Here is a 14,840-nt window from a genome sequence, read left to right as displayed (position 1 = left end):
CCCTTTTTTGGAATCCTGTAGTCTTATTATGATGCTTCTGTATTCCCTCCATACTTGTTATAACTAAAATTGTTATGAACCTGTAGAAAACTGTGCCAGGCCACTGTAGTAGGGAGGTTAAAATTTTCAAGCACACAAAGGTTGGATGAGATTCCTTTTCTTCACAGAAATTACAATGGTATGTATGGAAACACAAAACATATACTTATAATGCAGATTATAAATAAGTGCATTATAGAGGTGTAAACAAAATGCTATGTGAAGTCTGAGGAGGCCATGACATAATGAAAGAATGGGAGTAGAGAATCGAAGAAGACAAGCTATAAGTGGTAGACAGTATATAAAGGAGGGTGAGAGGGGGGCAGCTAGGTGATACAGTGGATAAGGCACTGCCCTGGATTCAGGAGGACCTGAGTTCAAATCCGGCCTCAGACACTTGACACTTACTAGCTATGTGACCCTGGGCAAGTCACAACCCTCATTGCCCCACCAAAAAACAAAACAAAACAAAACAAAAAAGAGGCTGGGAGAGATCCTCCAAAACTAGGAAACAGATAAAGGCAGGAGGCCACAGGGAGCTTGCTATTACATAGAAGGAATAGTATGCAGTAAGACCACAAAGGTGATGAAGGACAATGAATGCATAGAAAAGAATTTCTATTTTCACTGAAGGTAAAATCAGTGTTTATTACTTTAACACATGATGTAGCACAGAAAGCACTAGTTCATAAGATTTAGGAAATGAGACAGCCCCAGCCTCATTAATTTATTGACTATGGGAGCTTGGGCAAGATGCTTAATCTCTATGCCTCGATTTCTTGGTTTGTAAAACGAGGGGGTTAGACTAGATGGCCTCTAAAGTCCCGTCCGATTCTCTATCTATGAGATCACAAATGAGTCAATGAATTTTCTAAATAGGACAAAAGAAGGGAAGGAACATATAACAAAATGTGATTTACCCCTTTCCCTTTTTCTCCTTCTGTCTCTTCCTTTTTTCCTTCCTATTACTCTATATTCCAGACCCCATCAGTTTCATCCTGCCCTAATTCTCCCAAGCTGGGTCATCCACAACCCCTGCCATCTCATACTAATTATACTTCCCTAACAGAGTTTTGGGAATAAGGGGAATAGCCTACAGATAGATTACAGAAAGGCATATTCAGTCCTGAAAAACTACTTCTTACCTCTCCTCCACTCCCAGTTTCTATAGTAGATAAGGGTAGAAAGGTAAGGTGTTTTGTGACTAAAAGAGGGAAGTGAGCTACAATAGAAGCTGCTGTTTATCAGCTTGTTGGGTAACTGAGTTGAAAAGACAATGTTAACAGAAGTGGAAATGGGGAAGAATACTGATAATCCGAGAAAGATGATTGCAAAACAATTCCCACAGCTGAGATTTACATTGTTTTTCAGAGTTCTAAAAAAAGAATGTTATGTAACATTACAATAAATAGAAGTGAACATCCATGAATTCAACAAATATTTATTAAGGGTCTACTAAGTGGAAGGCAAAGTGAGTTATTTGTATTCCCTCACCATTTAATAGTCATTAAAATGCTTGCCGGTAACAAGATTTCTTTTAGGTTTAGGCTAATTTACTTCAGACTTTTAAACCTATCTTAGAGAAAGTGAAAGAGCACCAGACTTGGAATTTATTTAAATGTTCATTAATTATTTACACACAAGACAGTTAATGAATGCTAGGGGGATAGAGCTGGTCTCTGGAAGACATGTGTTCAAGTGCTGTCTCTAACATATACTGGTTGTGGGACTCTAGGCAAGTTGTGTTAAAATTCTCTCTTGTTCTGGTCACCTTTACCAGCACTCCCCTTTCAGTTAGTAAGGTAAGTTTATAAGTAGCCAGTATAAAATAACAATAGCAAAAAATTAATGTTGCAAAGGGGAACCTAGAATTTACAGACAGTCCCATAGATTAAGGGAACATAACAGTCAAACTGTTTTCATAAATTAACTAAGACTGGGTGCTAAATCAGGGGAAGCTCACTGTAAGGGTCCTTTTGACCCTGCTAACTGCCCTTGGTCTGTAGGCCTCAGATAAGCTCCAGACATCTGAACTAAAACCAGGAGAATACCAGGTGTTGCTAACTCTGAAATGATGTGAAAATGATAATGAACTAACCCTAAAGTGGCACAAGTAAGAGCTAGTCTGTCCTCCACCCCAAATCCTATAAACCCCCTCAAACTCTCCCCCCTCACCCTCAGCATTCCCTCATCTCCTAAGTGCTCCCAACTTTGATCCTGTTACATGACTCTCCATGCCCCTTCTCTTTCCTGTTCTCTTTCCCAGGCTGCCAGTCTACCTCCCTCTATCGCCCCATCTCCTGTCCCCACATTTTACATCCCGTGCTTTATTAAAGTGTAACTGAAGTATTATTTCCACTTTGCTGCCATTGTGGTCTTTTCTGATGAGCATCCAAAGAACAGAGCCTGCCTCTCCCTCTCCGCGCCACCCCCCAACCCACATAAGCCAAAGGGACCCCCTTGTGGTCCTATTCCCTTAGTCACAATTAATAACTCCATCAAGTCACAAGTCACAAGTCACTTAACCTTTGGTACCTCCAGGAAATTCTCTTAAAGACAATAAACTGTATTACAAATGCCAATCCCAAAACATAGCAAGGGTACTCATTTTCCTCACCTGTGAAATGAGGGAGTTGTACTAGATGATTTCAGAGATTCCTTTTTTAGCACTCTGTGATCCTAAAACATCCCCTAATTTACTTCTATCTATGGGCCTAATCTGTAAAATGAGAGGGCTACTAGACAAGATTCACAGTCCTTAAACCTGAGTTCTCCACAGTAAAACTAAATGGATCTATTCATCAGTTAACGAGCCACAAACTGAGAACAAAGATTACTTTGGCTGAGATATAAAATTTTATTTTGAAACCCCAACAATTTATAATTATGAAAAAAAAAACTTTGGGGAATACTTAGGAAGTATTATGGTCAGTTCTTTTTCTTTAGTGTACAGTAAGTCTTGGAAGTTTTTTCTATCTTTCTAATTTCTTTTCTTTTTTTTTTGGTGAGGCAAGTGGGGTTGTGACTTGCCCAGGGTCACACAACTAGTCAGTGTCAAGTGTCTGAGGCCAGATTTGAACTCAGGTCCTCCTGAATCCAGTTCAGGTGCTCTATCCACTGTGCCACCTAGCTGCCCCTCTAATTTCTTTTTTCTATCTTTCTGTTTTGTTTTTTTTTTGAGGGGCAATTGGGGTTAAGTGACTTGCCCAGGGTCACACAGCTAGTAAGTGTTAAGTGTCTGAGGCTGGATTTGAACTCAGGTACTCCTGACTCCAGGGCCAGTGCTCTATCCACTGCGCCACCTAGCTGCCCCTTTTCTATCTTTCTAAATGGTATTAGAGGAAAGGTTTTCTAAGCAGAATATGAGCCAAGATAACTGCAAAAATGTTAATGAAGAGTAAGAACAGTAGCTAATTTTGTTCCCAGGAAAAATTCTCTTCATGCAGGTAAATCCCGACTATTCTTTGGTAAGATTGCAGTGTTAACAAAATTATTTTAGAATTGAAAATGGCCTTAGAAATACTTTGTTCCCCACTTCCCACCCTTCCTGCACAGTTTTATGGATCATGAAAACTGAGGTCCATAAAGCATAATTTACTCAAGGCCACACAGCCAATCAGTTGCATAGCTAACCCTCCAAGGCAAGTCACATTTCAGAGCTTTTTTTTCCCTTCACCTGTAAAATGGGGATAATAATACTTATACAAGTCACTTCTGTGCAATTTGCGAAGAGAGTAGCTGCATAAGCCTTAAAGGGTTATATAAATGAAACTTCAGCCCCCATGAGTTCCTTTGAGCTCATGACAATGGCTGTCACTCAATCATTTGGCAATATAGAATATCTTTTCATATGCTTTGCTATTAACTTCTCAAGTTTCATGTCTTACCTCCCCAACTAAACTGTAAACTTCTCCAGTTTGGGACCAGTTTTTCTATTCCCCATAAGCATCTTACATGAAGCTGGCATTCAATAAGCATTTGATACTTAGTGGAATGAATGATGGATTAATTTAGGAAAGACATCCATTCCTGATACTCGTGTGATTATTCAAAGACTTATTTTCTTTAGTAATAGTCATCTATTATTACAGAAAGCCTATCCTGATCCTCCAAACCAGCTTCTAGTGCCCTTTCCATTAACCTAGAAATTACTTTGTATCTATTTTAACGTATGTGTACATATTGTTTCCCCCAACAGAATGTAAATTCCTAACAGTGGGGATTTTCCACTTTCCAGCCTAGCACTGAGGGGCCCGTAAAAGATGCTTGATAAATCTTTGTAGGGATTTTGGTTGTCTGTTCCAAGGGTTTTGTTAAATCAAGGATTCACTACAAGCCAATGAATCTCAGTAATGTATCTGTGGACAGCGGAAAGTTCAAAACCAACCCAGTTCACTCAGGTCCACAAACACTTCAAAAAACCATCAGCTAATACATTCATTGAACTAAGAGACAGCTAGTGATAGAATTAATAGTCAGGATTGGACTTCTTTAAAATTCTGGGTCAGATACTCCCTGGTAGTTTAATCTCTCCTAATCTCAATTTCCTCATCTGTAAAATGGGGAGCTGCTTTACATACCTTAAAAATAAACTGATGTTGGAAAAGATTGAAAGAAAAAGGAAAAGGGGACAGCAGAGGATGAGATGGATGGATAGTAAGTACCATAGAAGCAATTAAGCTTGGACAAACTTCGGGAGACAGTGGAGGAAAGGCCAGGAAGTAAGGAATGAAAAACAACAAAAGCTATTACTATAGTATCATTACTTGCAAAAAGTTAAAAACCACAACAATTCCTCTAAGAAGAAACTCAAGACCTCTCACTCTCTTTTTTAGGTTTAAATGCCCATCACACTAGACTCTTAAATTCCATCTTTCTCCCCCAGAGTCTGATACATGTGATGCTCTACACATTACAGGTGCTTAATGTAGAAAAACAAAAACAAAAAAATTATCTGCTTCTCTTTCTCCTCGCGTGTCTTGGACGACAACACAAGGCTGAGGCAAATTGCACAAGACGTCGTCTCTTTTCCTAAATCATAGATCTGGAGCTAGCCAGGCCCTCAGAAGCCATCTAGTACAACCCCCTCATTTTACAGGCAAAGAAAGTGAGGTCCAGGTTACGTGTCCTGCCTAAGGTTACAGTCCGTCAACAAGCATTTTATTAAGCCCCTACCTAGGCTAAGGGCTGAGAATACAAAGAGAAAACGGTCCCTGTTCTTAAGGAGTTCAGTTTAACATACAAACAAAATCGAGAGCAGTCAGCATCTGAACTCAGGTCCTCCGGCTTCAATTCCAGCCGCTTCCACCCCGCTCTGCACCAGACCTCAGATGGTGCAAACTAAAATGAACATTAAGTACACACACACAACACAACACACATAGAAACACAGAGAGCTAGATCGCAGACAGGATGCACGCGCACCCGGAAGGGACACCGCCCCCGGATGTCTTCCAAGATTGGCTGGCTCTCCCTTTTCCTTCCCACAGCTGCGCGAATTGGAGCAAGCGGGCTAGTGGGTCAGTTCCATCGCCTCGGCCCACATGCGTAAGGTCCCGCGCCCCGGAGGCTGCGCGTGATTGCGGCCGCGAGGTTGGACTAGGGGGGAGGGGTAGAATGCAGGGAAAGAGGGAACTGAACCCCACTAATCCTGAGTAGAACACGACCCTCCCCCAAACCCAAGACTTCCCCACCCCCACTCTGGAGGAGGCAGGCGTGTTTACCCGTAGGCGGCAGCAGCCACGGCTCTGGGCTTTAACCAGGAGACTAGGAGCTGCAGCCGGAGAGAAGCCCGGGGAGCCAGTGCTGCCATGTCTGCGTTAGGCTTTGCCTAGAACGCATGCGCATTGCACCTCCTCTCACCCGTCCCCGCCCCGCCCCCAGCTGACTGCCATGCCAGCTATCAAGGCCGGAAGCGTCCATTATTCCTCTCCGCTTTCTCTACAAAACGAGTCTGAACTTAACCACCACCACCCCGAATTAGACAAGCTGCTGTCAAGCTGGCCTATCTTCGAAATTTTGGCCTTTACGATCGTGCTTTTTTTGCACCCCCCTTTCCCCCCCTCACTTCCTGCACAGCCACCATCTCCAATCCGGGACCTTTTAAAGGTGTTTTTTTTTTTCTTTTTTCTCGCCCAATAACATCTTTTCTCTTTATTAAGAGCTGCTGAAAGGGAAGGAGTGCTGGAAACGGAGGGTCACGTGACAGGCGCTTCCGCCGACCTCATGCCCTATCCCCCTCCCAAAAGGAGAAGTAGAAGTTTCTCAAAGTATCCCTGCACTGTTAAATAGATTAATCCCGAAAGGAATGTTACAGTCTGCTAAAGGGACTATGATGCTAGTGTGATACAAAGCCATAAATGAGTACGCCATAAATGAGGAGCTGATAAAGAGTTAAAGTGTAGCTGCCTTTTTTTTTTTTTTTGTAAAGGCTTTTCTGGCTAGCAGATGTTTAGTAGGCTGGAGTTGAAGCCAGAGAACCTGAATTCAGATGCTGACTGCTCTAGATCTTGTTTGCATGTTTATCAGAGTTAAGTAATCAAACCCAAGCTTAATTCTGTGCAGTTCAATGGTTAGAGACTTAAAAAATATTTTTCTTTGCAACTTTTGCAAATTCCAAATAATTCCTGATTTTAAACTATTTTACTACAAAAGATTTCTATGCAGTGAACTAAGAGCCCAAAAGCTAGGAATTTCTCACTGAGCTTGCTTTTTCTTGACATCATGCCCCAATAAGGGCCAAGGTGAAGATGGTAAAACCAGGAAGGGATGATGCAATTTGTGATCCTCATGCATACACATTAAAGGCAGTGTCAGCCTACATTTAAGGGGTCTTCCCCCTCTCCCCACAACCTGCTGCTTTGATAGAATAGTGGGACCTGAATGAGGAGTAAGACAGAGGTCACCCCTGTGTCTATTAAGGAATTCATAGATTTACCTCCTACATGCAGTGTGACCCTGGGCTTGGCCATAGAGATGTCAGTAATGGGGCTGGCCAGTCTCTGGTCCCCTGAATTCTGAGTCCACAGGGGTTCTGAGTACTACAGGGAGCTGGGTTTTCACTCAGCCAACTTCTTGGGGGCTGCACTGGGGACAAGGAGTAGGGGAGGTGGCCTCACCTTTGAGGAACATCCCCCTCTTCTGTGTCCCAGTTTACCACAGCTGCCAGCATCTTGGCCACCCAGAGATCTGCTGATGGCAGAATTTATGCCTGCTGCTATTAGTGAGGCTTGTTCTACAGATCCAGCACGATCCTTCTTTTCTCTCTCTGTGGCTACTGCAAGGTCCCTGTTGTAAAAAATCTTAAAAGCAATATCAAGGAGTTGTCAAGGGTGGGGTTTGGGGACCCCAGTCTAATTTCTGGAGTTTTCTCCTAATGTCAGGAGCAGATTGGCTAATAAAATGTATATTGAGGACTGTTATTCCTACATCCCTTTCTGGATCTAGATCAGTATATTTTTTCAGAGAGTCCACGAGGCAACTCATGAAGAAAGCTGGGTTCTCATCAAGGCCCTGGGTGATCTCTTTCACTTTCTCATAATTAACATGTTTCTTAATCCTCTTTCTCAATCCTTCAACAAAGCAAGTGATCATGTGGTTTCTACAGACCCTGTCTACTCTATCTTTTTTTTTTGCAGGGCAGTAGGGGTTAAGTGACTTGCCCAAGGTCACACAGCTAGTAAGTGTCAAGTGTCTGAGACAGGATTTGAACTCAGGAACTCCTGAATCCAGGGCCGGTGCTTTATCCACTGTGCCACCTAGCTGCCCCCTGTCTACTCTGTCTTGATAGTCCCATCTTGGGTCCACAATTGGAACTGCTATAGTTCCAGGGACCCCAGCCCAATTTCCAACCTATGAGTATTCATCACCCACTTGTACAGCCAGGTCCCAAATCTGTTTGTTTTTTTTTCATCGGGGGTACAATAGCTGACAAGAAGAATTTATAAGTCGGCCAAGGAAAGGTCAAACTGCATTGTCACAGACTGAAAGCCATCTATGAACTTTATGGGGTTCTCTGAGTAATGCCCTAATTTCTCTTTAATCTGAAACAAATCACTTAGGGAAAAAGGAGCATGTAGTCAGGTTGTACCCTCCCCAGTGGGAAATTCCTATAATGGAAGCAGGAGAGCAGTAGAAGATGCTGGTAAGGACTGGGGTGAAGCAGGTTGGGGAGGGGACAAGGGGGCTGATAGGATAGGTATAGTCACATGCAGAGGGTCAGGTGGAGGCAGAGCCAGAGGATCTAGTGGAGGAGCCAGGATAATCTGTGGAGTGGGTGGGGGAGGGCTAAAGGGGATTGGGCAAATGGGTGTAGGCAACTGCAGATCAGGTAAAGTAGATGGGAATGGCTGCTGAATATAAAAAATAGAATAGGGAACATATTGGAGTTCCCCTCCCCCCGCCCCCCGCCCCAGATTGTGACAGGAGCACAGTTGTGAGGGGTACAGATGGATGGATTGTGGAGACAGCTGTTGGGTGGGGCAAATAGAAGAGTACTGAAGTCCACTCCAAGTGTGTCAGGAACTTGGCTGTGGAGGGCACAGGATATTGGTTCTGAGATCAGTTGGTGGGCAAAGAGGAGTCCCAGTCATAGAGTGATATGACAGTGGTTGACCCATAGGGATGGAAGCAGTCAGGGAAGAAGGGGTGAAGGGAGGAACAGGCGGGGAATGAGGCTGAGGGGCAAGAGGGGATGGGGCCCTAGAGGAGGAGGGTGTGCCAGAAAGGTTAGCTAATCACATGGACTTGTCATGATTTCCTACCAATAGGAGGAAGTCATCTAAGAAATCACTGAATTCCTGTGAGGAAGGAGGCATTTTAGGGTTATCAAGAGCCTCCTTAGGCTTGGTTAGTTTTGCCTGGTGGCGACTTCTGTCTATTTCCCTTCATGCCTGTAAAATTGGTCCAAGTGCAAAATGGTATTATAGTTAAAAGTTCCATGTAAAGGCCAATTTTCTTGGGATTCCAAGTGATATTTTGGCCAAACAGTGTTATAATAATAGATCGTACATTTCTTTTTCAAATTTGTAAATTCTAATTTAGTCCAATCTCTTAGGATGCACCCCAGAGTTGAACCTTTTAGAACACTCCCTTTCTGCCTCATGGGTGTACCCAGATATCATCCTGTTTAAGGAGATATTAAATCTGATGGTCTGAACTTGGTTCAGGCATTAAGTTGAGCTTTCTCAAGGAAGGGAGAAGCTGACTGCCCATCTCATGGAAAAGCTGAGTGCTGGCAAGGGATAGATACACAAATACAAAAGTTCTTACCCAGACCCAGAAACATGGAGTCCAAGGGTCCAAGAGTGGTTTGGATGTCTGGCCAAGCTTTTGGCGAGGGAGGGAGACCCAGGCTGCCTGTTGCTGTCATGTGCAAAAGCTGACCACCTCTACCTCTCTGTGACTCAGATGAGAAGTCAAATCAGGTGGGAGAGAGAGGAGAAAAAACACCCCAAAAGGGAGGTTCCTATTTCCAGGTTTTGTGTGGGAAGAGGAAAGAGGAATTTCCTGTACCCTGCAACATTGGGTGCCAATTATGTTATGGGGGAAATAGATAGGGGTTTGGGGTAGGGATTCTTAGAAATTCCTATTTAAAGAATCACACCCTCTTGCACACAAATCCAATTAGAATAAAATAATAGTTTGTTTAGGTGCTAGGGAAAGAAAACCAAGAGAGAAATCCTTGGACTTCTCTTGGGGAGAAGGCATGGCACAGAGGCTTGGCTGTCTGAGATCCCTTTCTCCTCGAGCAGGAGACAGGCAGATACCTTTATAGAGGACTGATTGTGGTCTGATGGAGTGATCATCTGACTGTGGAAAAGTTCCCTTATTGGGTGGTGGGTTGGAAGCAGTCTGGTGAGGGGTGGTTGTTCTATCCCCTCCTGCCACTTTGGCAGCAGCCACACCTGATAGGATTATCTCCTCAAGGGGTGGGAGAATCTAGAATGAAGGGTGGTGGTCCTGGAGCTAATTTAGTCCTGATCTCTTTAGGTGTATCTGTCCTTTGGTTTAGTTTCAAGGAGAAGGTTCCTTGATTTTCCCAGAAAACTTCTGAGGTACCCCAGACCCATAACACTTCTATAAGATGTGTATTTCCCTCATAGGGTATATTTATGTCAAACATGGATTTGTCTAAATTTGGAAACTATGGAAGATATCTCAGAATCTCACCCATCATCAAGGATGAATTCAATTCATGGCTGGACAGCACCAGGGGATTGCCGCACATGGGCCGGCCACTCTATATTGTTAGTTTAGGGGGGGATGTTTTTTAGGCTCAAGCTATTTTGCTGGTTGTTACCTCTTAAGGGGATGGAGTACCCCAGGCTTATAGCCAAGATTTTGACCCTTGTCTCTAAATGCTAGTTTTACCATCATAGAACTTATCCAAGCAGATAATAAACAAAAATCAGAAGTTCTATAGATAAGAACATATCAGACAATAAAAAGAGTGAATTAGCTCTCCCCTTGGAAGCAAGGTATCCCAGCTGAGCCTATCTCATCTATGGGGAAATTCCCCAGAGTCTAGGAAAATTGGAAATAGAGAGTTTGTTGTATCATTGGCTCCTTATTGTGTCTATTATTTCCTGAAGTCTTTTCTTTCTCTTTTCACTTTTCTTCCCCATAGAATTTGGAGCCATGTATTCTATAAGCAAGAAAGGTCATTCTTTTCCTGATATCTGAACAAATTGAGCTTCTTATAGAAGTATTCATCATCTGAATAATCATTCTCTTCACCACTTAGAAGATGGAGATGTACTAACCTTGAACCCTTGATTACATTTCTATGGGTCTGTTATCTCATCAATATGGGTATTTTCTCCAGTAATTCAGATTGTACATCCTGTTCAGTTGAACATCCTGTTCAACTCCTGTCCATACTCAATGTAGATCCTAAATACTATATAGCTACTTATGCTTGGCCATGTCCTCCCATATTTACTTTATAGGAGATTCCCTTAACATGTTAGGGCTCCCCTTTAGATCCCTAAATATTGTGTTGTTACCTAATGAACATAGCAATTCTACAAAGTTATCCCTCTTGCTACGTGATTTGCCCATCTTTTTTTCTGATCATATAGTCATGTGACAAAATTTTTTATATCTCTTCTGTAACAGTTTTTCCTTGACAACGTGATGTAAGCTTGATCATGGTTATGTAAACTGACACGGACACTTTCTTTTTTTTTAATCATAAAAGCATTTTATTATTTCTAATTAAATATAAAGATAGTTTTCAACATTTGTTTTTATAAGATTTTTAGTTCCAAATTTTTCTCCCTCCCTCCCTTCCCTCCCCAAGACAGAGAGCAATCAGATATATGTCATATATGTACATTCACATTAAACATATTTCTGCATTAGTAATGTTGTGAAAGAAGAATCAGAACAAAAGGGGGAAACTTCAAAAAAGAAAAAAAAACCAAAAAGTAGAAACATTATGGTTCAATCTGTATTCAGAACCCACAGGTTTTTTTTCTTTTTTTCTGGATGTGCAGAACATTTTCCATCATGAGTCCTTTGGACTTGTCTTGGATCATTGTATTGCTGAAAAGAGCTGAGTCTATCATAGTTGATCATCACAAAAATGTTGCTGTTACTATGTACACTCTTCTCCTGGTTCTGCTCACTTCACTCAGCATCAGTCCACTTAAGTCTTTCCAGGTTTTTCTGAAATCTGCCTTCTCATCATTTCTTATAGCACAATCGTATTCCATTACATTCATATACCACAACTTGTTCAGTCATTCCCCAATTGATGGGCATTCCCCTGATTTCCAATTATTTGCCACTACAAAGAGAGCTGCTATAAATATTTTTGTACATGTGGGTCCTTTTCCCTTTTCTATGATCTCTTTGGGCTATACACCTAGTAGTAGTACTAGGTCAAAGGGCAGACACATTCTTAAGGGAAATTAGATCTCTCCTCTAAAGGGGGAATATACCTGAAGGATGCAAAGGCCAGTTCTTGAGATCTAAATCCACTTTTCCCTAAAGAGAAGAAAACCAGAGGAAGACAATCCCTATGAAATTAAAGAATGTTTTTATATTCTTTAAAAGCAGTAGAACATGTTCATAGGCACTGTCAACCTATGCTGAACAGCCCACTAGGTAGTGAATGGGGAGAGTATATACACTTTTCAAACAAAGGAAGGCAGGGAAATAGGGAGAAAACATGGGAAATCCTAGAAAGGAATGAGTCAGGGTGCCCTATTCCCAAGGGGAGGGGGAGATCCAGAAGGAATTACAGGTTTCTGAGCTGTGGCCCTTTGATCCACAAATTAGAATGTATTCTTGGCAATAAGCAGTCCACAGTTCCAGGCTTGAGCACAGACAGTAAGATAAGAGGATGTAAAACAGGATGTGTCTGAGAGCTGCATAACCAACAATTAGATAAGTCCCTGAAAATAAGGATGTCTCTTGAGGGTCCATAAACTACCAAATGGCTCAGGGTCTGCTTCAGAGCTGGTATGAACTTTCAGCTGGGTTTACTCTCAGTCACCCCAAAGGATTGTTGATATGTCAAGCCACTCTGTATCTCAGCTAATACAGCCAGTCCTCTTATAGTCCTTCTCACTTACCTGGATATTTGGCCAGCTCCTGCACAAATTCACTTGTAGAGTTACCATGGACCTCTCCACTGCCCATTGGGTGACCCTCAACTTTAATTATTTAATGAATATTGTATTTGCTTTCTTTATAGACATATAGCATCACTGGAAATATGTTATTAAGAAGAGAGGCCTTTGCTGTTGTGTCATGACTTGCACTGAATTAGATTTAAGTGAGGGAGGGCTGTGCAAGGTCACCAACCTCACTCTCTCCTCTAGAGCCATCATAGGCCTTTGCTGGAGAGTACTGAAACACTCTGACCTGGACCCTCCTCTCTCTATATTCTGTCTTAGTCATCTCAGTATCATTACTCTGCTATAATACTCCTTAACCTAAGCCTTCCTCCTCCAAAAGAAAAACAAAAGCACTATCTTTAAAAAAAAAAACCAAAAAACCCCCAAACCCCACCAAAAACAAGGTGTGGTAAAATATGAAAGTTTTTAACAGTCGGTTAGGATAACTGAAAGACGCCAGTTTTTCAAGGACCACCCTTTTGGGGAGGAGATGAACAGTCCGCCTGCTGCGCATGTCAGACTGCCTGCCAGGCTCTTGACTTCCGGGGTGGAGAGAACAGGAGTAGGCCTTTTTGCCTGCTTGGCGGGACTCCTGACAGCGCGGCACAGACGGTCTCCCTCTCTCCAAAGGTGGCCTTTTCAGTTTGGTGAGTTTTTATATGGAATATAGACTAAGCCTAGATTTAAGACGATTTGTATTGTATTTCTATTTTCCTATCCTTCTAATCAACATCACCTTGTGACTATCATACAATAAAGGCTTTATCTAGAAAACCAGAAGCTTCTTCCATTTACTAGTCTGGGAGATAAATTAGGGAAAAGTTAAGTAGGGGAGATTTATGATCTAATATCCAATTTTAAATCTCATAAAGGTATAGTCACACAAAACAAATTCATACATTGTGTCTCAAAATGCATCTGTCATTCTCTAGTCCATCACTTTTGTGTCAAGAGATGGGTTCAACACTGGTCTTTTGAAGTCTCCAATGGTGATTGCATTGGTCATAGTTCTTTAGTCTTTTTGTTTTATTCTTTAGTCTTATTTTTCTTTACGATGTTATAGTTATTATATGAATTATTTTCCCTGTTCTCACTTTATTCTGAATTAGTTCATACAAATCTTCCCAGGTTTCTTTAAATTCATCACATTTTTTTTCATTTCTTATATTACAATAATATCCCATTACATTTTTATACTATAGTTTGTTCATATCTCAAACCATATGAACCCACTTTGTTTCCAACAAAAAGTGGTTGTTGTGAATATCTTTATACATAGGAATCTTTTGCCTGTACTCTTTCAATAGCTTAATTGTTTTCTCTGCTTCCAATCTCTCCTACCCTACCACCTAGAATTGATGCCTTTTACAACCTGCAAAATAATCTTCATGAACAAAGGAGTTAAACCAAGAGCAGGATAGCCAAACAGAATGGCTGAGTCTCTCTGGCCTCTAGTTTCTTTCTTTTTTTTTCTTTTGCGGGGCAGTGGGGGTTAAGTGACTTGCCTAGGGTCACACAACTAGTAAGTGTCAAGTGTCTGAGGCTAGATTTGAACTCAGGTACTCCTGAATCCAGAGCTGATGCTTTATTCACTGCGCCACCTAGTTGCCCCCTCTAGTTTCTTTTTAAACCTTCCCTCCCTTTAACTCTCATACTGTAATTCAAGCTACCCAACCAATCCAAATGATTTCTCCTCACAATGTAGCTAGCAATTGGTACTAGTTAAAGAATGTGTACTCATGTTGAAGTTTTCCCAAGAGATTTCCTTTACACATCACCACAACTTTAGTTGAAACAGGCTCTCCCACATGGCAAAATTATATCAGTAGAGCATAGTGGTATATTCTGTGTATGTGCCAGTTTCTCTTAATTTATATATTTTGTAATTGCAGTCATGCGGTTACTGTGTGTATCTTGTTAGGTGTAGTCCCAAAGAGCCCATAGGTTTTATGTTTCTTTGCTTGATTTTTATTTTTGAAATGACTTCTTTTAAACAAAATTAAATATCAATACAAATTGAACTTGCTTTGCAACTATTGATATTTAAGTACATGAATCCCTACTTATAAGATGTGTGGAAATTTATTTTGATTTGGTGACCCTACCTTTAGGCTGAGATTAGAAAGCCTTAGGCCCTCAGGGTCTCTTCTGTGTGGGAGGTTCTGGTGCCCCTCC

General features: G+C 41.7%; 1 protein-coding gene across 2 annotated transcripts in view; it reads right to left on the bottom strand.

Moving 5' to 3' along the window:
- BPHL (biphenyl hydrolase like) overlaps window positions 1-5,886 on the bottom strand; it is a 55,383-nt gene extending 49,497 nt beyond the window's left edge. For both annotated transcript variants that reach the window (XM_043962600.1, XM_043962593.1), the window contains exon 1: window positions 5,763-5,886. In XM_043962600.1, coding sequence (XP_043818535.1) covers window positions 5,763-5,851 — 89 coding nt within the window. In that variant the 5' untranslated portion in view covers window positions 5,852-5,886. The remainder of the gene's footprint in view (window positions 1-5,762) is intronic.
- Between the last annotated feature and the right edge of the window lie 8,954 nt (window positions 5,887-14,840).

This window comes from Dromiciops gliroides, chromosome 1, assembly GCF_019393635.1.
Source record: "Dromiciops gliroides isolate mDroGli1 chromosome 1, mDroGli1.pri, whole genome shotgun sequence".
NCBI lineage: Eukaryota > Metazoa > Chordata > Mammalia > Microbiotheria > Microbiotheriidae > Dromiciops > Dromiciops gliroides.
This window is presented reverse-complemented; position numbering and strand designations above follow the sequence as displayed.